Source organism: Magnolia sinica, chromosome 4 (assembly GCF_029962835.1).
Source record: "Magnolia sinica isolate HGM2019 chromosome 4, MsV1, whole genome shotgun sequence".
NCBI lineage: Eukaryota > Viridiplantae > Streptophyta > Magnoliopsida > Magnoliales > Magnoliaceae > Magnolia > Magnolia sinica.
The window spans coordinates 95712743-95737816 of NC_080576.1; the positions used below are offsets into that span (position 1 = coordinate 95712743).

The 25074-nt window shown below is 38.2% G+C and overlaps 2 protein-coding genes and 1 long non-coding RNA gene across 4 annotated transcripts; all 3 read right to left on the minus strand.

Moving 5' to 3' along the window:
• Positions 1-2204: 2204 nt before the first annotated feature.
• Positions 2205-2547, minus strand: LOC131244599 (uncharacterized). Its single transcript, XR_009170419.1, has 2 exons — positions 2461-2547; positions 2205-2369 (listed from the first exon to the last, which is right to left on the minus strand). It is a non-coding gene; the product is annotated as an uncharacterized LOC131244599 (long non-coding RNA).
• A 2295-nt stretch (positions 2548-4842) lies between these two features.
• On the minus strand, positions 4843-8078 carry LOC131244600 (dol-P-Man:Man(6)GlcNAc(2)-PP-Dol alpha-1,2-mannosyltransferase-like). 2 transcript variants are annotated; one of them, XM_058244105.1, is made up of 2 exons: positions 7772-8078; positions 4843-4969 (listed from the first exon to the last, which is right to left on the minus strand). In XM_058244105.1, exons 1-2 carry the CDS (start codon positions 7921-7923, stop codon positions 4858-4860), a joined length of 264 nt encoding a protein of 87 aa, XP_058100088.1. In that variant the 5' UTR covers positions 7924-8078; the 3' UTR covers positions 4843-4857. The 2 variants fall into 2 exon arrangements, with proteins under 2 accessions (XP_058100088.1, XP_058100086.1); XM_058244103.1 differs by lacking the exon at positions 4843-4969 and adding an exon at positions 6314-6738.
• A 1929-nt stretch (positions 8079-10007) lies between these two features.
• On the minus strand, positions 10008-10835 carry LOC131244221 (serine/threonine-protein kinase BLUS1-like). Its single transcript, XM_058243864.1, has 2 exons — positions 10160-10835; positions 10008-10111 (listed from the first exon to the last, which is right to left on the minus strand). Exons 1-2 carry the CDS (start codon positions 10833-10835, stop codon positions 10008-10010), a joined length of 780 nt encoding a protein of 259 aa, XP_058099847.1.
• Between the last annotated feature and the right edge of the window lie 14239 nt (positions 10836-25074).

Sequence of the window (25074 nt, forward strand, 5' to 3'; positions counted from 1 at the left end):
TTTGAGAATACATTTAGGTTTTAGGTTTAGATTTATGTTACAGGTTACAGGTTACAGGTTTAGGTTTAGGTTTAGGTTAAGGTTTAGGTTTAGGCTTAGCTTTAGGTTATAAGCTATAGGTTTAGAGAATTGAGAATAGGTTAAGGTTTAGGTTCAGAAAATCGGGTTCGGGTTCGGGATCGGGTTTAGGTTTTGGTTTTCAAGTTTAGGTTTAGGTTAGGGAGTTGAGATTAGGATTTGGTGTAGGTTTAAGTTTAGGGATTTGAGAATACATTTAGGTTTTAAGTTTAGGTTTAGGTTATAGGTTTAGGTATAGGTATAGGTTTAGGTTTCGGTTTAGGTTATATGTTATATAGGTTTAGGTTTAGGTTTAGGTTTAGGTTATATGTTATATAGGTTTAGGTTTAGGTTTAGGTTTAGGTTATAAGCTATAGGTTTAGGGAATTGAGAATAGGTTAAGGTTTAGGTTTAGGAAATCGGGTTCGGGTTCGGGATCGGGTTTAGGTTTGGGTTTTCAAGTTTAAGTTTAGGTTTAGGTTAGGGAGTTGAGATTAGGATTAGGTGTAGGTTTAGGTTTAGGGAATTGAGAATACATTAAGGTTTAGGTTTAGGAAATCGGGTTCGGGTTCGAGATCGGGTTTAGGTTTGAGTTTTCAAGTTTAGGTTTAGGTTTAGGTTAGGGAGTTGAGATTAGGATTAGGTGTAGGTTTAGGTTTAGGGATTTGAGAATACATTTAGGTTTTAGGTTTATGTTTAGGTTATAGGTTATAGGTTATAGGTTTAGGTTAAGGTATAGGTTTATGTTTCGGTTTATGTTATAAGCAATAGGTTTAGGGAATTGAGAATCAGTTAAGGTTTAGGTTTAGGAAATCGGGTTCGGATTCGGGATCGGGTTTAGGTTTAGGTTTTCATGTTTAGGTTTAGGTTTAGGTTAGGGAGTTGAGATTAGGATTAGGTGTAGGTTTAGGTTTAGGGATTTGAGAATACATTTAGGTTTTAAGTTTAGGTTTAAGCTTAGCTTTAGGTTATAAGCTATAGGTTTAGGGAATTGAGAATAGGTTAAGGTTTAGGTTTAGGAAATCGGGTTCGGGTTCGGGATCGGGTTTAGGTTTAGGTTAGGGAGTTGAGATTAGGATTAGGTGTAGATTTAGGTTTAGGGATTTGAGAATACATTTAGGTTTTAGGTTTAGGTTTAGGTTATAGGTTAAGGTATAGGTTTAGATTTAAGTTTAGGTTTAGGTTATATGTTATATAGGTTTAGGTTTAGGTTTAGGTCATAGGTTATAGGTTTAGGTTTAGGTTTAGGTTAAGGTATAGGTTTAGGTTTCGGTTTAGGTTATAAGCTATAGGTTTAGGGAATTGAGAATAGGTTAAGGTTGAGGTTTAAGAAATTGGGTTCGGGTTTAGGTTATAGGTTTTTGGTTAAGGTTTAGGTTATAGTTATAGGTTTTGGGACTTGAGAATAGGTTATAGGTTCAGGTTATAGGTTATAGGTTTAGGTTAAGGTTTACGTTATAGGTTTTGGGATTTGAGAATAGGTTTAGGTTACAAGTATAGATTTAGGTTAGGTTGTAGGTTAAAGTTTAGGGAATTGAGTTTAGGTTATAGGTTTAGGTTGTAGTTATAGGTTTTGGGATTTGAGAATAGGTTTAGGTTATAGGTTAAGGGTGTGGTCCCTGCAAACACAGATATAAACACGGCCTGCTCCAATTGGCCAGGCCCTTCCAATGCTGTCCATAGAAAATGGACAGCTTCATCATGGTTATAACAGCGGTTCCCATCTTCCAGGGACCCCCGCTCAACATCCGGATAGCTCCGACGCACATCCGGGTCTGCTCCATTAATTTCGAGTAAATACATAAACATGGCCTGTCTAAATGGCCAGGCCACTCCAATGCTGTCCATAGAAAATGGATAGCTTCATCATGGTCATAACAGCGGTTCCCACCTTCCAGGGACCCCCGCTCAACATCCGGATAGCTCCGACGTACATCCGGGTCTACTCATTTAAATAAAATGGATTATCAAGATCATTTAAATAAAATCAAATCCAATCAACAATCTGACCTGGAGGATTCTATTAGTAATGTTGACGGCACCTCGAACCATGTTTAAATCCAAGTTGCAATCTGTGGCCACTGATGCTATTTGTCTTTTTGTGAAGTTGGTAACGATTTCTGCATCAAACCCGGCGAAAGCAACCCTAATGATAAAGAACATTTCTTTCCAGGAATTCATTATCTCTCTCTTTTAATTTTTTAACTTTTCATTACAATAATAACTACCTGAAATCATGGCGTTTTCTCAAGATAGAAGTCCAATCCATCCCAACTTGTGCACCTGTTAGGACAAGTAATTCAAACAACATCCTACAACACATTTAAATGCCTAATCAGTCTCACTCCAGTCTTATATATTGAATGCCTAATGTACAGTCTCTTGAATTGGTGTAAACCATACCTGAATTGTTGTACACATCATTTGATTTCCAACCTCCCCAGGGAGTAGATTGATCAGATTGAACGGGTTGCTTCATTGCTTACTTCTTGTTCACTAGAAATGGTGCTTACCAAATAGAGAAAATCATACACATCTGTTACGACATCTAGATTTGATGCCACCTAGCAAAAAGAAGAAAGAAGGTGATTCATATTTATGCTTATGAAACAAAGTCTAATAGTTTACATAGCTAGGTTATTAAACTAATAAATTCTAAGAAAAATAGCAAGTGCCAAGACCTATGGCATAAAAAAATAATCGTTGCATGGATTAACAATCAAACAACAATGGTAAAGGGAAGAAAACTAACTTCTTTCTTGCTCCACATAATCTAGTTGGGGCGTCATATTAGTTCATGTAAGATCTGCGGACACCACATGCATATAAATTAGTTCATGTAGGACCTGAGGACACCACATGCATATAAATACAATCATTAAAATCTGAAAAGCATTAAAATCAATCAATATGCATCAGATAACTAGAAAAAGCCCCTAATTACCTTAGTTCCAATCAAAACACCTGAAAACAAGTACCCAGCATCCTCAACTCCCATTGATTTTCATCAAATAAACACAAACTTCAAAAACTAATAAACAGAAAAGTATCTACATGACCACTCCATTTTTCAAATAATCCAAGTATGAAGAACATCTAGGTCAATACATATGCATCAAATTGCTTGAGAACATCCCAAGTTCCCTTTATTTTGGTCCCAAAAAAAAAAAAAATTCCCAGAAACAAGTACCCATCATCCTAAATTCCCATCAATTAATATAACATGATCACATAAACTTCAAAAATTGCCAAATGCAAAAGTACCCACATGAGCTTCGCTTACATGTAACATAAATGATGTGTACAACACTCCATTAATTATGCCAAGTCCAAATAACTTGAAAGTGCCCCAAATTCCATTGGTTTCAGTCCAAGAACACCCAAAAGCAACTACTAATCATCAAAAACTCCCATTGATTCACATCAAGTAATCCCCCAAATTTTAAGAATTGATAAATGCAAAAGCACCCACACAAGATTCCATCATCTAAACCACAAAAAATTATAATAAATCTGCATAACACTTCATTTTTCAACCAACATGCATCAAACTGCTTAAGAACATCCCAAATTTCATTGGTTTTTCATCCCAAAACAATTGAAAACAGGCCACACATCATCTTAAAGTCACATTGATTTTCACCAAATCAAAGAAAGTTCAAAAGGAGATACCCATATGAGATTTCCTTCTTGACAATAGAAAAATTATTACAGTAGAATCCAAATGGATTCACATCAAATGATTACACAGACTTGAAGAACTGATAAATGCAAAAGCACTCAAATGAGATTTTGTTACATATAATAGAAAAAACCCACATAATATTCCTTTTTTAATCCAAATTTGATGAACATCGAAATCGAAAAATATGCATAAAATTGCTTCAAAACATCCCAAATTTCACTGATTTTCCAAAAAGAAAAAGAAAAAGAAAAAAATACAACTACACATCTACTAAAATCAAATTGAGTTCCAACTCTAATGACTAATGGAAAAAGTCAATCTCATAAGGAGATACCTATACTCACACACAGACTCTCAGACTCAAAGAATCCAACATACAGTGAAATAATAATTTTAAAAAAAATAATGAAATTTTGATAGAGTAGGACACCAGGACCATGTCATATTCTATTTTCCTATAATCTCAAATGTGAAATGATGATGTGGGAATACCTGGCCATTATTGACTATTATATTAATTTTGCTGTCAACAGCATCTGCTAATCCAATAATCTTCAGGTCATGGAAATTGGTTGTCAAATTTGAAAATTCTGCATTATCTGAAACCAAGCCTTTTCCCAGACTATATGGCAAATAATACCTGCATAAGCTTCGTTTACCTGACTGCAGTTTTGCAAACAACAAAACCATAATATCTTATCAATAATCCTGAGAAAGTGAAAAAAGTGAAAAGTTGACCAGTTACAAAGTCAACAGCAAAAGTATGAAAGAAGCATGTAATCCATTTACAAAGGTTTCCCCAAAAAAACAAATCATTTAAGCAAGACAACTAATGCATACATTAAACACCTCGAAACAGAAATAAACTGTAAATTTCAAAGTCGTATAAGCCTAAATTAAACCTGGATTTGAAAATTCCCAAAGAAAAAAAAAGACCAAAATTTCAAAGAAAAACAAACAAAGATTGAAGAAACTGTATTTCATAGTGACAAATTATATTAAAAAACTAGATAGTGCAAAATGTCACATTAACCTCATGGGGAATTGAAAGAGCCTGAAAACATGCCCATGCTATGGAGTAACAGGGAACACGACCTTAGCAATACAACATAGTTCTATAAGACCAGCAAATATAAGAACCCATCGCAAGAAGAGCTTACATAAAGAAGGTTGTTTTCTGAAGCCAAGACAACTATGTCAACAAACGGTAGCAGTCCAACTTTCACTCTATAAAAAAGATGGCAAGAAGTAAGATTCATATAATTGGTATGTGGCTAAATTTGTAGTTGATCAAGCCTCACTACCTTGGACGTTTCACAATAACAGAAGCAGCAGCAATCGCAGGGATGCTTTGGCTCATATAAAGTTTAACATCAACAAGAAGCTCATTATTACTCTCATCAGTCCGAAGCCTTACATAGAGTAGCACTTTTTGTTCTTGAAGGAGCAAACAAATAATAGGCCCCCATCATCATCAGTTGCCAGAAACACCTCAACAAGTATGGCAATGGCAATGGCAATGGCAATGGCGATGTAACTTACAAGATATAAAAAAGACGAACATGGTTCCATACTATCAGTAACATTGGAGAGAAAAAAAATCATGGATCTATTGAATGTCATCAAACATAAGGTTACATCATTAATTCCCTCTAGAAAGGCTAAAATGACCAAACAAGCAAAAAGAACATACATCACATCAGCTACAGCAAAACTAAATAGTCTAACTACACAAACATTATTAAAATGCATTGTGCATGCCGAACATCAAATTCCTATATCAGTCTCTGCAATATTTTATGCTCCATTTTTTGGAAAGGTGGACAGTACCACCGAATTTATTGATTAAAAAGGAAAATTAAAATGGGGGAACAAAGAAACATTACACCAAGAAAGCTAACAATGAACATCATATCGCACAACCTTATCCAAAACAAAAGCAAATTTAGCCTTAGCAGGCAGAGAAAACCTATTATCGAAATTTTCATTAGATTGACAATCACAACACCATCAAGGCATCAACCACCTTATTCCCTTCCCTGAAAGTTTGCATGAAAATTACTGTCAAGCTATATCAGATATTTTGAAATTCATTCCAAAGCAAAAGAGAATTCTTAAGAACATTAAAAAGTTTGAAATATCTAATCCTATCAACTAGTATTCTTAACTCTTCACTCAATGTATAGCAATGACCAGTAGTGGGAGGAATCGAAGAAAGGCAAAACCAGGGGACCTGCCCAAACATGACTAATAAGACCTCCAGAAATACCCTGGTTCCCACAAGAAGCACCATCAAGTGCAGAGAATCTTTTGACAAAGCTTAGAGAATGGAATCAAGCTATATTGACAAAATTAGAAAGAGAAAAATAAGGATATCATATGAATTGGGACCATCCACCTATTGGGTCCCATCATGGATGGCCTGTGGTGCAAGAACCACATAATTGGATGGTCACAGTGATCACAATCTCCACACTTCTCCTCATTAAGTGTTGGCACTAACTGTTTTTTTTTCTTTCCCACTGTCAATTCAAAGGAGGACCAGACAGATTCCAATATGCACTGATCAAATATTGTTTTTGATCCATGAGCCATCCATGCCCTGGCCTAGCAGACAGACAAGTCCCGATTCATAGATGGCATGGCCATCTAAACAGCGGACGTGGGGCTCTTGTAAAATAACCAAAGCAATCAGCAATCACAATTCCAAAGCATCCTAAATTCACCTCTAGGAGAGCAATGCAGTTGTTTAAACCAGAATCATCCAGTCATCTCTAGACATTTGCTGGTTTTGTATACACATTTATCTCTTATGAACAAATGCATGCATTTGCTGAATTCATTAAGAGGGGAGTCAGAAGAAACAACCACTTACTGATGTATCTGCAGAAGTTTGATTGCCATCACAACCACTGAAAGAAATGGCCAAGCCACCACTCGTACCTTTATTAACTCCAGACAGAGGGCTGTGGTTTTCCCACCGGTAGAATCCAGCCCTGTATGAAATCAACAAGGAACTGAGAATTAGTCCTGATGCATCAAAACATGGTTGAAAATTCAAACTACTAGCATCAGCCCACGTGTGAGGTGTCACAAATGCACACATGTGTCTTCCATGAAGGAAACTTGGGCTCTCACTTCAAAGCCTAACCACTTAAGGAAACTTCACATGAATATAGTAGCATGAGAGACTCTTAACCCTTTCCATCTAAGCTCAAAACGTGTGGGCCTACCCATTTCTAGGCACGTAGTTCAGGGAGAACTGGCGGGAAGGTGAGTCAAGGGCATCTACATGTGTGGATGTATGGAGCATCAATCTGAACCGTTCATGTGGACCCTAGTGGTTGGCTGGATCCGTTTAGACCACTCTTTCATGTGGTGTGGTCCATTTGAGCTTTGGATCTGCCTCATTTTTTTGCTCATGCCCTAAAATGAGCTGGCGGAACCAATGGACAGCATGGATATGACATATTCATCATGGTGAGCCTCACGATTTTTATCAGTATAGAAATGCACAGGCTTCCCTTTTTTAGGAGAGATGATTCACACAGTTTTGAGGCAGCAATTCTCCCTCGACCAAACAATGGTAAGAAATAATGATGGGCCATTTGCAGGTATTTACAGCGTAATTAGGAAAATCAAACAGCCCCTTAGGTTCATTTCCACGGAAATCAAGCCGAACAACAAATAAGGTACATTGACACGAGTCCTTGCAACATTTACACTATTTTCTGTGTTGACTGATTTCCATGGGGGTTTCCGTATCAACATTTCATCATCACCCTACTCAAACAACCCCTAACTAGCCGAATCAAGTGGTTGCCGATGCGTGTTTTGCAGAACCAGGACCGTCACGATGTTTGAATCTTGCCCAGGTTCTATAACACGAAATGCGATATTCTGATCATGGGATTGGACAAAACCCTAACCTAGGTTCTTGGATGGAGGAACACGAAAACGATCTTGGACTCGAGAAAATGACCTTGGACACTTCAAAATAGAATTGAAACAGATAGAATGAGGGTTTACCTGTATTCCCAGGTCTGGAATCCGGATTTGAAGAGGAGAAAATGTAGTGGCTCCCAGTAATTGAAGACCTCGTTGCAGTTGTGTATGATGTTGGATGTCGCGCTCATGTATCGGAGGGTTACCAGTGCGAAGAACGGGAGCTTCCAGCTCATGGATCCGTCATCCGTCTTCTCTCCACCGTCCAATTTCTTCTCTGGTTTGTCCTCCTTGGTGTAGCTCTCCGTAGAAGGTGAAGATGAGGTGGGAGGGCGTCATTGCTTCGATGTGGCGAGAGCCATGAGAGAGAGAGAGAGAGAGAGAGACAGAGAGAGAGCCTGGGAGATGAAGAGAGGGAGAAAAGGGCGGACGCGGGCGGGAGATAAAAGTGGAATGAAATTTTGGGGAGGGCGCAGGACGGACGGACCATTAGGACCGTGCGTTTTTGAACGTGGGGCCACCGTGATGTATGTTCTTTATCCACTCCGTCCATTAATTTTAAAATATTATTTTATAGGTTGATGCAAAAAAAATCAGATCTAAGTTTTAAGAAGACAACACAACATATTAACAATAGAAATTTAATTTTTATTATTTCTTATGGTGTGGTCCACTTATATTTTTAATCTATATAATTTTTAGATTAATCCATTGAAATTATATATCAGAATTTATGGACAGCTTAGATCAAACACATATATTCTACTGGGCCTCATGGAGCCCCTTAAGCACAATCAATATCTAATAAGGTCTTAATGAGGATGTAGGTTTTAGCTGCAGATCTACGGATTAAAACCGTAGTAACTATAGCGAAGGTTTATATCCATAGTAAAAAACTAACGTGGTCCGTATCCTTTGCCCTTTTTTTGGTAGCGAAAACTTTTATGGCTGCCAAAATGTTTTTAATGGTCGATGCTCATTCAACACTATTTCCTATAATATGGTCCACTTGAGATTTGCATATATCTCATTTTTGGTCTCATATTGTAAAATTATCTGTAAAATTATATGGACGGCATGGATGAAACACATACATCATGGTGAGGGCCACAAAGCACCCACCACCAGCCATCGGCTAGTGTATGGGGGAGTAGCCAATCCGTTTGCAAGCATACTAAGTAAATCCTTTGGGGCCCACCATGAATTTTTCATTTTATCCACTCCATCCATCCATTTTAACATATAATTTTCTTACATAAGCTCAAAAATGAAGCCTATAAAAATCTGAAGTGGACCACATCATAGGAAATAATATAAACTAAACGTCTACCATTGAAAAATTTTGGGAGGCCACTGAAGTTTTGGATCAAGTTGATATTTTAGTTTTTCCCTTCATCCATGTATTTGTAAAAATACATCATGGTTGGGCCCACACAGCACCAACCACAAGCCATTGGATGGTGTAGGGGAGGAGCCAATTCGTTCCCTTTATTTGTGGTGTGGTCCATTTAATCTTTGGATATGATTTATTTTTTGGATAATTCTATACAATGATCTTGAAAAATAGATGAACGGTGTGGGTTGATCCCAGATTTTTGGTAAATCCATAATTCAAGTGGACCATGCCACACAAAACGGTGTGGAATAATGATTTCCACCGTTGATACCTTCCTTGGGCCCACAGTAATGTTTATTTGTCATCCAACATGTTCATAATATCAAAAAAAAATATGAATGAAAGGAAAACACAAACATCAGCTTAAATGTGGGCCACACCACATAATATAATGGAGGGGTTTCCTTAGAACATTCATAATCATATATTGGGCCTGCCTAAATGTGATTCACATATCCAACCCACTCATTATGTGTGTCCCACTTAGATGAGGGGTCAGACCAATTTTCAACTGCATCCATGTCTGTATTAACTTATAAACAGGTTGGATCTCAAATAAACATCGCGGCGGGCCCTAAGAAGGTTTCAATAGTGGGTGTCACTATCCCACTCTTTTCTATGGTGGGTCCACTTGAACTTTGGATTTGCCCCGTCAGTCAGATGCACCATTCCATGGTGGCCACGACCTTAAAAATAAAGTCAATCCATGACTTGGGTGGGCCACACCACATACTATAGTTGAGAGGGTTACCCTCCCATTAAAACATTCATAATCATTTATTGGGCCCACCTAGATGTGGTTCATAGATCCAGCCCATTCACTATAGTTGAGAGGAGTTAACCCAAGTTTCACACACATCCAAAACTCATGTGGGCCCCACCAATTGAATGCTTTTATATGTTTTAGTGATGTCTTTACATAGTTTAATTACCATCCTTTTCATCATCGTTGTTGTCGTCATTGCCATCACTCTTCTTGGCATTGTCCTTTTCATGGCCCCCAGCCTCGCTATCTCGATCATTTTCTTCTGAAGAAAATGAAGTAGGGGAAGGAGACCCTTCTTAATGAGTGCTACCTTTATCGCCGCCTTCCTTCTCCTCCATGAACTGAACTTTTTTAACATTATCTTGCCAATTATCGTTTGGGAAAACAGGATCCAACTGGAAGACATCTTCATTAAAATTCCATCCACTAATCCTTCTGTTTTTGATAAGCAGCAACATACCGTCGTCCTCATCATCATCATCTTGTATAGATGTGGATGTTGGAGGAACTAATAAGTACTCCCTTACCCTTTCTTCCACTATAGGCAATACTTGCAGTACATTCCGGACAAGGTAATCAGACGACTTACAGTTCTTGAAGAAAGGATGCTTGAGCAGCTTCTCGGCAGATGGCCTCTTTGATGGATCTTGCATGAGGCAAGAAGCAACCATTTCCTTGAATGCCTTCGAGAACTTCTTTCTTGGTTTCTTATCCTTCTTGTTCTTCTTCTTGCCGATGACACTTTCTTCATCGTGATCATCTTCGTAGTTGAGTTTGAAGCGGTTAGTGATCCTCACCACCAGCGATTTAGAGGGTGGGAGGTGAGAGAGGGGTGGATGGCCATGTGCTAGCTCCAACGCAGTGATACCGAAAGACCATATATCGGCCTTGAACCCATAACCTACATGTGAGTGTATGACCTCAGGCGCCATCCAGTAGAGTGTGCCAGTAACGTCGTTGAAGAAAGATAAAGAAAGAGATGACATGGAATAGGAGGAAGAAGACGCTTCGTGGATGGATGCAGAGACACCAAAGTCAGCGAGCTTGATGGAACCATTGGAATCGACAAGAATATTACCGGCCTTGATGTCACGGTGGAGAAGGCCTTGGCTATGGAGGCCTTTAGATGCTATGGCTCACCTGAGTTTTGTATACGACTAATTTTTGGACTTAAATGGGACACATCAAATGCATGGTGTTGATGTTCTACATACATCGTGGTGGCGCGCACACAGATTAACCTCATGGGAAGTTCCCAAGAGGTGACCTTATAGTACCATTTCACTATTTAGATAACTCCTTCATGGGTGTTACTCTAGCCGTGTATGGCCCACCTTGATATATTTTATGTATATCGACATCGTCCATATATTTTTCCATCATATATTTAGGATGTGATTTCAAATCATAAGAACTCAATAATTTCAGGTGGGTCATGAAATCACTCTTGTGATGATTTTTTCACCTTTAGATGTTGCTGTTTTGATGAGGTTATATGTTGAATTATAGGGGTTGTAGGGTTTGATTTTGTTTTCTTGTTAAAGATTGTTCGATTCTACTAGTGGTGTTTGGAAACAACCTCTGATATTAATTTGATTCCATTTGGAAAAAATTCTGTTTGTGTCATTGTCTTGTGTTTCTGCAAGTTCTAGGGTTTCTAGTGAGACTTATATATGTGTTGTGTTTTATTGTTTTGGAGTCCTTGGAGCTAATATGTGAGGGCCGATTGTGGATGGGTGGAGAGCAGGGAATGCCCTTCATGGAACAATCTCTGCCACCTGATTGGTGGACTTGGTACGATTGGATGGATGTCGGTCGTCTTTTTTTCTTTTCTTTTTTTGAAATTCCATTTGGTTAAACTATATTTCAGTTCCTTTTTAATTAACAAGCAGCTTAAATTATATCTAAGCTGTGCAAGTTTACATCTCATTGCTTTTGAGACGAGTTAATAGCCGAAAAATGATAACATGAGAATGGCCTATACTAATGTATGCATTTGGTACCAATTCTTAATGTTGGCAACACCTGGCATACCTGTACCTCTCCAAAGGTCACACTGATTGGATGATTTTAACTGTCTAAAATTGTCGTTGGATTAATTTAGACCATTTTCTTTTTGACTATCCTGATGAATAATATTGACTTGTACTATTCTTTTTAAACATCTATATGCTTCGATCTCCTTTGGTCTGCACTTGTTAATTAAAGGGCACATCTTCTGTTGGGTAGAACACTTATTTTAATATCACAATGATTGGATAATCTCAACCATCTAATATTACCGTTGAATTTAGACCATTTTCTTTTTACCAAGGTATTAAGGAACTTTGATTTACACTCCTGTTTCTTAAACGTGTATATATATATTTTTTTTTACCTCAAGTTAACACTCTTTTTCTTCTTCTTTTTCTTTTTTCTTTTCACGTTTACATGTTTTTAATCCCACCTTGTGTATTGTAGACCACATCCATTCAATTTGGTATAGATCATTTTTTTTTTCAATTTTTCTTGTCAAAATACAAAATCTAATTTTCTTTTTTAAAATATATATATTTTTACATTTTTTTTAATTTTTTCAAAATTTTGTTTAATTTCGTATTTTTTTTTCAAAATATCATTTTTTAATCTCACTTTTGTTATATAACTTTTTAATTTTTGTTGTCAAAATACAAAATCTAGTTTTCTTTTTTAATATATATATATATATATATATATATATATATATATATATATATATATATATATATAATTTGTCACTTTTTTCACAATTTCATTGAATTTTTAAAATTTTCTTTTTCAAAATATCATTTTTTAATCGAAATCTTATTATATAACTTTTTAATTTTTCTTTTCAAAATACAAAATATAGTTTTCTTTATATATATATATTTTTTACAAATATTTGTCAATTTTTTCATAATTTTGTTTAATTTTTTAAATTTTCTTTTTCCTAATATCACTTTTGTTATATAACTTTTTAATTTTTCTTGTCAAAATACAAAATCTACTTTCTTTTTTTAAAATATATATTTTTTTACAATTTGTCAAAATTTTCACAATTTTGTTTAATTTTTTAAATTTTCTTTTTCAAAATATCATTTTTTAAATATCATTTTTGTTATATAACTTTTTAATTTTTCTTTTCAAAATACAAAATCTAGTTTTCTTTTTTAAAATATATATTTTTTACAATTTGTCAATTTTTTCACAATTTTGTTTAATGTTTTTAAATTTTCTTTTTCAAAATATCATTTTTTAAATATCACTTTTGTTATACAACTTTTTAATTTTTCTTTTCAAAATACAAAATCTAGTTTTTTTTAAAAAATATATATTTTTTTGCAATTTGACAATTTTTTTACAATTTTGTTTAATTTTTAAAATTTTCTTTTTCAAAATATCATTTTCTTATCGAAATTTTTTTTTTCAAAATTATCAACATTATTAAAAGTTCTTAATTTTTATTTCAAAATCTAGATTTTTATAAAATTACATTTTTTTTCAAAATCTAAATTTTTTTCTTAAACATTGTTAGTTATTTTTCTAAGTTTTTTAGCTCTTTTTTTTTTTTTTTTCTTCGTAATTCATAATGTTTGGGAAGATTTGCTTGAGCATTAGAGACGGATTAGGACCGTCTCTAATAGAGACGGTCATTGACGGTCTCAAATAGGGGTACCCCAACGTAGGCCTATTTTGTGTCCCGGGAAAAGACGGCCATCAGCTGTCTATAATTGAGACGGTCCATGACAGTCTCTGATTACCAATATGAGACGGTCAATGACCGTCCCTAATAGAGACGGTCCTTGACAGTCTCAAACAGAGACTGCTAAGAACCGTCCCTAATACAGACCAATGGTACGCAGTCCCTAACTATCGGAAAAGACGGCCCACGACCGTCTCTAATTGAGACGGTCCTCGACAGTCTCAAATTAGTAGTAAGAGACGGCCAATAACCGTCTCTAATAGGGACGGTCTTTGACCGTCTCAAATTCCGGCATATAAGACCGTCCAAGACCGTCTCTTATTCCAGACGGTCTATGACCGTCTTTTATCTGCAATTAACGACGGTTTTTGACCGTCTTAAATGATTTATGGACGTTTAAATTTTCAAGACAATAATAAGGACGGTCAAGGGCCGTCTAAAAATTTAGAGACGGTTTACGGCCGTCTCTAAAGCGTCTTTAAACCAAGCAATTTTAGAGACGGTCCAAAACCGTCTCTAAATCCGTCATTTTTTTCCATTTTTCACGTAGTGTATGTGGAAATTAATGTTGAAATCTGGTATATTAATTGTCATTGATAGGCTTAACATGACAAGAGAAAATAGTCCCATGTCTAAAAGATGGACCAATAATCAATTCTTAAGATGAGTCATTGATGTAGGACAAAGTCAAGGATAATCACATGAATAATTAGGATAAAAAGAAACCAAGCTAGAAAGTTATAATTTGCAACACGGATTAGGTTCTATCTCCATCGGGACCAAGCCAAAGATGAATAGTCATGTTAGGGGCTTTGTGGGTCCCACAATGATGTATGTGTTTTATCCATGTGGTCCATCCAATTTTAAAAATCAATTTAAGTGGTAGGGCAAAAAACAACGATTGAATGCCCATGTAAACCACACCACAAGAAATAATGGGGATTGAATGCTTACCACTGGCCTCTTAGGGCCAGCCATAGAAGTTTTGGATCAAGCTCATGTTTATATTTTTCCTTCATGCAGATGTATGTGACCTTTTGAATGGTTGGATGACAACTAAAAATCATGGTGGGCTTTTACTAATGAGGGTCATTGTCACCACTTCTGCTTGTGGTGAGGTCTACTCAAGCCTTCAATATGCTTCTTTTATAGGTTCGTGCCCTAAAATAATATTGCAAAATGGGTGAATAGCTTAGATAAGATACATACATCACAATGAGTTTTATAGAGCATCTAACAGGACTATTGGTCTCTAGCCAGGTCCTAATACATGTAATACTGCATCTCGCGCCTATAATATATCGTTGGAATATTACCAACAATCCATGTTCCATGAAATTAAAATTAAGCTATCATGAGAATGTATAATAAATCAAAATATATCCTTATTTGATTATCTAGCCATTAGATTGGCAGATGTATTCAAACGGTCTTATTCCAACGAACAAGTTTCCAGATGTAAGGATTGTTCAAATAATCTGAATTTAGATTATAACTTAGCATGGTTTTCACAATTTAGCTTGTTTAATTTTAGTAACTATAAGCGCCGTACACCATTTCTATATACCTGTGTATCAAGCACCACATATAATCACAGTAACTAATAACCAATATAGAAGAAATTGGCCGGTGGTACATAATCAATAGACATCTGTGGCCCAGCTAACGTGTGAACCGATCACTACTTTAGTCCATGACAGGTAAACACTGGGCCCCACCTGGAATTGGAACCTTGGATCTTAAACATGCGTTTCAGATTGGTAGTTGGCAACTGAGTGTTGGTTTGAATGTGAATCCGCGCTAAGCCTTGGAATTTCTGGCCGGAAAATGAAACGCACATTGCAATCCATCCACGCAATTATTTAGGTGGGCCTCATCCTGGGAGAACAAGTGGACGGTCGTAACCATCTTACAGGTGGCATGCAAGGAGTCAACGGACGGAATTCGATGGATTGGACAGATTGGGAAATTCCATTTGTCCATCTTTAGGCTGTAGTATAGCTGGTGGGGCCCACTACAACCTAATTATGGAAATTTGATAAATGGGATTCGCATTGCTTAGTGCAGCACATAGCACCACCGTTAGCATTGTGTGATTCTGGAAAAGCTCTGTGGGCCCTACCATGATGTATATGTTTTATCCACGCCGTCCATCCATTTTTGCAGCTCATTTTAGAGAATGAGCCGAAAATTGAGGCAGATCCAAATATCATGTGGACCACACCAAAGAAAATTGTGGCGATTGATTGATCACAATTATTAACTTTTGAGGGCCCACTGTAATGTTTATTTGGCATCCAACTGTTGATTAGATCACACAGACCTGGATGAAGAGAAAACACAAATATCAGCCTATTCCAAAACTTTTGTGGGTACGAGAACTTTTTAATGGTGGGCGTTCAACCACCACTGTTTCCAATGGTGTGGTCCACCTGAGATTGGCTTTGCCTCATTTTTGCCTCAACACCCTAAAATGATCTGAGAAAATGGATGGACGGCGTGGATAAAACATATGCATCATGTGGGGCCCACGGAGCTTTTCCAACACCAACGTGGGTTCCTGAGGGGTAACTACCGGAACCGAGTCCAATTACAGGTATATGTGTCATTTACAGTGGGGACCATGATCTGGACGGTTTCGATTGTGGAAAATGCCACATGTACATCAGAATAGTACATCGCATGACTTGACAATTCCAACCGTCCAATTCCATAGTGGGCAAACTGTACGGTTAGGCCTGCAGGTGGGCCCACCAGGCCAGATCCGAATTTCAGACTATATAATTCTGGTACGGCTGGGCTTACCTGGACACCTTTTTTAAATGTAGGCCTGGCCAAAGATCCGGTCAGGCCCCTTTTTGACCGTTTGATAAGCTGGAATTTTACAGCTAGTAGTAGACAGGTCAAGCACGGCCAACGTGATAAGTGCGTCGAACCTGACCCAATCAAACTGTACCCCTCCTCTTCCCACCCCCAAACGGTGTGAGGATTTTAAAGACTACTCAAATATATATACACACACACAAAAGGAAAGTAATTAAATATATACATGAAAGGAAATGCTTCGATACCAGTGTAGCCCACTTGAGTTGTGGATTTCGCTAATTTTGGTCTAGAAGTTATCATTCAAGAATGCACATGGTGGAGTGGATGTCACTCAAAACACATGGTGGACCCATAAATTTTGATTGTTATACATCTTGTGAATGCCACCCCATCCATGAGCATAGAGGATGCTCTCGCTTTCTCGACTTTTTTTCTTGGTTGCTCTCATTTGTTTGGTTAGATTATGGTTGACTTTAAAATGAAAGTGTATTTATTTTGGAGTCATCACTAGCTAAATGAAATTTTAGGATATATATCCGACTAGAAACCGTATAATCGCTTAAAGGTCGAAAAACCATAAGATCCTCCAACTCAAGTGACTCTCGCAATTGATTTACGACTACGGCCTTAGATTCTAAAGGCTTCAGTTACAGAAAAAGAAAGGAGTTAGGCACCATTTTTCGTCTGGTCGATGTGTGGTCTCTACTTCATGGGATTTAACAAATTTGTAAGGGATTCAATGGAGTTTCGATATTATTACATCCGATCATGCTTCGCGGAGTTTAAGACTCTAGGTTAGCAAAAAGGGAAAATAAATGGCACATAGCTTTACCGGGTAGCGTTTAAGGGCTCAGTTATGTAAAATAAAGTAAAACAAAATATGGATAAGAGAGAGAGTTGTATAATAAAAATAAAAGAAAGTAAATATGTGCAATGTGTCTAAAATGTGCAGATTGGAATACAACTTAATTTGATATATAAGAAGGAAAAGGGAAGACTTGACATCCTTTTCTATAAAAGGGATAGTCGGATGTTTCCAATTCCAACCATACTCTTTTAATTCAGTGGCTTCTTTCATAGACTATTTTTTCTAGAACTAGTCTCCTAAATCAGGTAGGACCTCAGCGTCATCAGGTAATCTACGACATCTTCGAAGAGTAGGGCCCACCCTACATCTCTCATTCACTAATCCTCTGTCTTTTTATGTCCCTGTCCCCCTCAAATAGTAGAGTTGCGCTACATTTAAAAATCGAGATTGTCCACTTATGGTGAGCTCACGATGGACACTTGTTCCTATTTTGCATTTTCGGCGTTTAGAGGATCCGATTATAAGTTTCTATTAGGTAAAAAGTATGTTAGATGGTCATTGGCCTATGGCGGATCAACGGTTCACTTGGCACTATTTCGTCCATCAAAATAGGTTTCTTAACACCTGTGGGAGCAAAAAACGGAAGTAGGGATGATAATATCACTTCAGCTCATTGCGAGTCAATAATTTCATTTTCTCGATTTGGTCCGTTGGTTGCTTCAGAGAAGCCCCGTAATATACGATCCATTTAAATTTGTGATGCTTTATGGATAGAGAAAACTTTAAGGCATTTAAATAGAGTTTTTGGACGATTTGGCTACTCGGTCAGGATTTGATATGCCAGATTCTAAACTTACCGATCAATCCCGTCGGTTGTTCTCGAGATGTGTTGAGGATCCTGTCTTTTTTATTGATTAGATTTTCAACTATACTCAAGTTGTCCATAAATGATTTTATCGAAGCTGAGCTAAAACTTAAAAATATATTAGTCTTGTTTTGCGTAGGGTGTCTACACACCTATGTAGAAGTGATAATGTATAAGAGGAAGGTTGTTGCCAACTAAAAGGGAAATGGGAACATAATTTAGTAAAAAAAATTTAAAAAGAATCTTTTTTTTAAAAAAAATTTGTTTTCCCATATGGCTTTAACTGGTTTTAGCAATTGTTCAAAGCTGATTAATCACAAATCAGTTGTTTCATCATATGGCCATTAATTAGCGATTAATGCTCAAGCCTAATTCATGAATGAGGCAAGACAATCTCTAAGAGAATTATAAGTTTCAGTTCCTCAACAAGGCCTAAAGATGGTAATTATTCAAATATCAGATACAATGTACGTGCTGAGTTTACGTGGCCAAACACACATATCTATTAATATTTAAGGGCTAGATTCCTAAGTTTTGGACCATCGTGAAAATGTTGGTCACTCTTCAACCGCTTCCATGGCATAGTTATAAGGCAAGCATAAATTAAAAAGTTAACCATATGATCTTTATCTTCAATTTTGAATATTTACTATTTTAATTCAAAAAGTTCAAATGGATGACACCACTTGAAGCAGTGTGGATTGAATGAATGATCGATAAAACCTTCTAAGGGCCAACCATGAGGTGTATTTGCCATCAAACCTATTCATAAGACCACACAGACCTGAACTAAGAGAAAATACAAATATTAGCTTGATAGAGTATTTTGTGGCCTCAGGAAGTTTTCAACAGTAGGCAACAATTCTTACTGTTTCCTATGATGCGGTCCACTTGAACTATGGACCTACTTTATTTTTAGGGCTTATAGTCAAGGATAATCTCAAATAAAAATGAATGGACATTGTGAACCTAAGAAATACATCATGGTGAGGCCACGGAATTTTCACACCTCAAGAAATTCCCTTGGCTGCTACATGCGTGGCGCAGATTATTCCGAAAAGAGAAGAAAGCTATAAGTGTTGAAATGTGAGTTGGGGGCCGTTGCACAAAACCTTAGGATCTAGCCTCCCAAAAATACCAAAATTATGGGATAATAAAGTAATGAAATAAATCATAAACCACACTACATAAGAGATTTTTACGTGGAAAACCCTCAAAAAGGTAAAAACCACGGGACCTCGTCTAGATTAACAATCCGCTATGAAGTAGAACATTACAATCGATCACAAGCATACACCGCTTAGATCAAACCTTTTTCACTCACGTAGGAGTGGATAAACAATAAGAAAATAGAGAAAAAATGGAGAGAGCTCATTGATTATGAAGACGTAGAAGCGCTGAGATGTCAAGTAGACAATAAATCACCTGTATGAGCATAACTTCCCTTCCACAAGCTTTCTCTCTTTCTTTTTCTCTCTCTCTCTCACATTTAATAGCCCTAAACCCTTTAGTAAACCCTTGTAAAGCTTTAGGAAACCCTCGTGAATGCCCTAGAATAGCTCTAGGGACCCTTATTTATAGTTTAGGCAACTCCCTTTCTCACCTCTTGCGAAACTGCCTCCAATTTTCACGGTCCGCACAAAATCTATACTGAATCTACGTAGCCTCGACAAGTCGAACAGAGTCCTCAACTAGTCGAGCACTATTCACACGACCGGTCGAGCCAAGCCCTCGACTAGTCGAGCACTGTTTACTGAGCTCACTGGACTTTGAGTCGAGTGACCCTCGACTGGTCGAGCACTGTTCACTCGAGTGGTCAAGCAGTCCACTCGACTGGTCGAGCAGCACGGTGGAACACTCTGATTTTCAACCGACTGCACTATCACTCCTCTGAACTGAGGAGGAAAATCCCATCAAATCTCTCCCTTTCTGACTCAGGAGGAATTTACCTTCTTCAAGCGAGCCTGGTTTCTACAAACCTCAAACTTGCCCTTGAGCAATGCCTTGGTCATCATATCTGACCCATTATCGTCCATGTGGACCTTCTCAAGCTGTAACACCTTTTGTTCCAAAGTATCCTTGGTCTAGTGATACTGAATCTCTATGTGCTTCGACTTGGAGTGTTGACTTGGATTCTTGCTCAAGTATATAACATTTTGACTATCGCAATAGACCACGTGCTACTCCTGCTTCAGGCTAAGTTCCTGTAGGAACCTCTTCATCCAAAGCATCTCTTTACATGCTTATGTGACTACAATGTACTCGGCCTCTATCGTCGACAATGCTACGACCTTCTGTAGCTTGCTCTGCCAAGAAACCGCTCCCCCTGCAAACGTGAACGTGAACCCCAATGTAGACTTTCTGGAGTCTATGTCACCTGTTATATATGCATTTGTGTAGCCTTTTAACATAGGTTTTCCGTCACCATAGCATAGGCTCAACCTGGATGAGCCTCTTAGATACCGCAGTATATATTTCACCATATCATAGGTGTGGTTCTTATGCAAGGATCTCATCTCTTCTTGCATAGATTTCAACCACTCCCCCTTATGCTTGTCGACTAAGGCCTCAGAATAATCTTCTGACTCTCCTCCATCAGTGAGTATAGTATACTCATGCGGCGAGTACCTCTTGGACAGCTGTCTGTCCCTGGATGACCTCCTCACCTGTGGCTCAACAGGTGAATCAAGTGGGGGCTGCTCCCCCGGTCCATCTTCTATAGGAACTTCCTTGTCCTATGCACCTTGCTGTACTCCCCTGTCATCAGAGGGCAAGGGAGGAATAACCGAATCCATGTCCTCTAACTCACCTGAACTTAGTTGATTCTTCTCTGGCTTACCAATGTCTTTTACAAACTGATCTTCAAAGAAAACTACATCTCCGCTCCTAACGAGCTTCTTCTCGGTTGAATCCCATAATTTGTAACTGAACTTTTCATCACCATACCCCAATAACACACACTGTCTGATCTTCATATCGAGCTTGGACCTCTCGTCCTTTGGCACGTGCACGGATGCCCTGCATCCAAATACCCTGAGATGATGTACGATTGATCCTATCCAATTCACACCTTCTCAAGTACTTCTCCATTCAACGAGGCTAATGGAGACCTGTTTATCAGATACACTGTCGTATGCATTGCTTCTCCCCAGAATGTCTTGGACAACTTGGCATGGGATAACATGCATTTGATTCTCTCTACAATGGTGCGATTCATTCGCTCAGTCACACCATTATGCTGGGGGGTCTTGGGAATTGTTTGTTCATGCCATATAGTTAGGGACTTATAATACTCATGAAAGTCACCGATGTATTCACCACCATTGTCAGTGCGGATGCACTTCAATGATCTACCTCTCTCTCTCTCTCTCTCTCTCTCTCTCTCTCTCTCTCTCTCTTTCTCGACCATAGCATGAAACAATTTAAATACACCAAAGACCTTGTCCTTAGATTTCAAAGCATAAACCCTGTAACGCCCTGAAATTCGGGGGTCGAGCATAACTCAGCTCCCGAGTTCTAAAACATCACTTATGCAACATATTTAATGATGAATGTATGTTGACTGTATTAGTGCATAAAACATGGAATAGATTAAGCCAAAACACAGATATGATTCAGGGATAAGTGAATAAAGCAAGCGGAAGACTTATAGTAAAATATGTGTACAAGTGTAAATCCCTGAATTACATATACAACCAGATCGTGTAAAAGTGTTATTTAACAAAATTATAAGTATCAAATTACATCATTTCAGTCCCCAGAAATCCCACGCATCAGACCGAGGCTCGCTAGAACCCGTCTGAAAACTGCATATAGGAGAAGGCAGCCTCGTCGTCATCCAGCTCCCGCTCTGCCTCAGACGTCGCATCCACATCTGCAACATCAGGGCCTAAGACAGAGTCTGGTGGGTGTGTAACACCGCCCCAGAAACGTGGGAGTGAGTGATCAACTCAGTGGAACAATAAGGCACTGGTTAACATGTTATCAGTTCAATCAAACAGTAATGATAAAGCAGAACAATTAAATAAATCCTAAGTACTCTTGTTAATGCAAGGATGAATGCAATATGATGCGTGCCCTCACGCGTACACCCTCAGCGTCTTCATCTTACGTTACGCATGACATCGCCGCAAAGTGCGCCACATCTACAAAGCACATGCAAATGCGGTGCATGGATATGATTACCAAGTTGTTATTAGTCTATTTCACACAACAGGATTGGGAAGCTAAGATACCTTCCTCATATCACCATCCAAACAGTGATCCATACTAGGGTCGTCAATCCTAGATATCTCATACGATCATATAGTTAAGGTCGTAGCAAAGGGCTCGTCACCAATCAATGCACGCCTTTCATGCCCTTACTACCACAGATCGGCTCGTCACCTCCTTGCGGTATCCAGGTATGCTCGAGGTCACTACAAAGGGCTCGTCACCAATCAATGTAGGCCGACAGCACGAATATAGTGTCCCATACCACCATAATCGGCTCACTAGTCTGGATTGCTCACTGGTCACTACGGGGAGGTTCGTCACCCCAGCGTAGGCCGACAGCTCGACCACGGTGTCCCATACCACCATGTCCGGCTCATGAGTCTTAGCGGATCAGGTACCATGGTTATTAGGATTTCACTGGTAGGTTCGGTACCCTAGATTCAAGCAGTAGCGTCCATACATGGTTAACATACATCGGACAATCGGGTTATTTGACGAACTCGACTAGCACGAGCGCACGTTGAATTGAACGACATAGAGTGCGCAAACACTCCGCGTGGCCAAACCACTGGCCAACTCTAATACGGCTCGGGTTCGTCTAATACGTCCTACGTGGCGAAAGCAATCTCAACCACGAATATAGGGTCAATTACCGATCTCCTGGACTAAGGCATAGTCCCAAATATCCTACACTACTACAGATATTCATATGGAATGTAAAATAGTAATGGAACAATAACTCAAATCATGGCACAAACGCATCTGAAGAATATCAACTTAACATAAATGTAAGCATAGGAGATGCTTGAATTTAAATAACTTGGAATGTAACTGCATAAAGGAAAACATGCGCATCAATAGGAGTATTGAGAATCACTTCTCAACGCCCGCATTTAGTGTAATCAATTACACTTTAGATCATTCATGCATTTCTACAAACACTTAGCATACGTGGAGCAACATACATGACGCATGTTGAAATACATACACTTAGACAATTCCTTTTATCAAGGAGTTGTCATACATGCATCTAGCATACATACACAACAATTAATCATGACAAACATAAGTGCATATTTTATACGTATACGGTACTTTATAAATACACATAGAATACACGAATCTCAATATAGCACATGCATATCAGAAAAGCAATGTAAACACGACATTTGGCATGTGAAATCTCATCCATAACAAGAATAAATCACTAACTGGGATTGAAAGCCTTAAAAACCATAACCTATACACTTAAAGTCTGCACCTTAAGCGAAGAAAGAACCGCCGAGCTGATTTAGACGAGTTGTCTTCGTCAACGGCACTAGAATACCCTAAAATAAGGATAGAAATGAGATACAACAACACCAAGTCTAGTCTAAGCTCTAACACAGGTTAGGGTTAGGTTAACTTACCCTAAAGGAACTCAGAATCGTCAGAGGAACGATTCAAAGTGAAGGTTCAAAAGTGAAGAAGAACAAGGAAGAATCAAGATGAATCACCAACCAATCTCTCTCACTAACTCTCTCTTTTCCACTCTCTTTCCAAGCTAGGGTTAGAGAAAATTCGTATGGAAATGAGAGCTAGGGTTTAAGGACTATATAGGCCTTAAAATGATGGAAATAACCCCAGGGTCAAGGTATACTTAGGTTATAACCAAAGTAAGCCTTTCTCGATCCAACGAAGCACTTCTGGTGGGCCTATAACCACGAAAGGTCGGACTTAAGCTCATTGACCATGGATCTAGGTCGAGCTGAGATTTTATACCGACCGGCTCTTCAGATCAGCCGTGGCGGACCACACTCAATTCAACGGTCACGAAAACTCGATCAAGTCCACAAGCACTAGGATATGCCTGGGCCAACCATCCTGATCAGAGGGTGAAATTGGGTCAGAATCCAACGGTCAGAATGCTTAAAATTGTCGTGCAAGCGACACGACTCAGATTTCAATAAAAGCTTAATAAATTCCAACCGTTCTCACACTCTTCACTCCGAGCTCAATCAAATCGACCTAGAACATCAGATCGACTTGATTTTCGAGGTGAAGATCAAGCCCAACTCGGTGACCGCAACAACCTAAGATCATCGCTATCGGACTTTCGACGCGCGGTCCAGATCCGATCCAGATCTTCCAAAAATTCCCTAGAACAACTGGATTTAGCGATGGATCCCAGATTTCAGAGTAACGTAGCGCTCACTAATCTACACGTTTAGAGCCATGCAGATACAATTTAAAGTGATTGATGCGAATTTCACAAGCAATCGAGTAAAGCGCTAATTACCCCAAAACAACTACTTAAGGAAAGATAAGCACAAAAATTCCAAGGTCGTTACAAACTCAAACCCTCCTAGATGCATTATCTATAAAAGTAACAAAATACAATGCCCCACCCAAGGTTTTTGTCCTCATAGGACCACAAACATCAGAATAAACCAAATCTAATGTATACACTTTATTAACATGAAAAGCAGATTTAACAAATGAAACTCTATACTGTTTCCCTGATAAACAATTAATATAAGTTTTGAGAGGTATACCTGTCACGTCTGGAAGGAGCCACTTCCTCACTAGTACCTGAAGCCTTTTTTCACTCATATGACCTAGATGTCTGTGTCACATGTCAATAGATGAATCTTCCGCTACGTTCAACTCACCCTTGCACACAATGGCACTTGCCTTGTAAAGGGTGCAACACTTCTTTCCTCTAGCCGTGATCAATAAACCCTTGATGAGCTTCCAACGCCCACCAACAAATCGGCTTTCATAGTCATCATCATCCAACCTTCCTGTTGACATCAAGTTGAGGCGAAA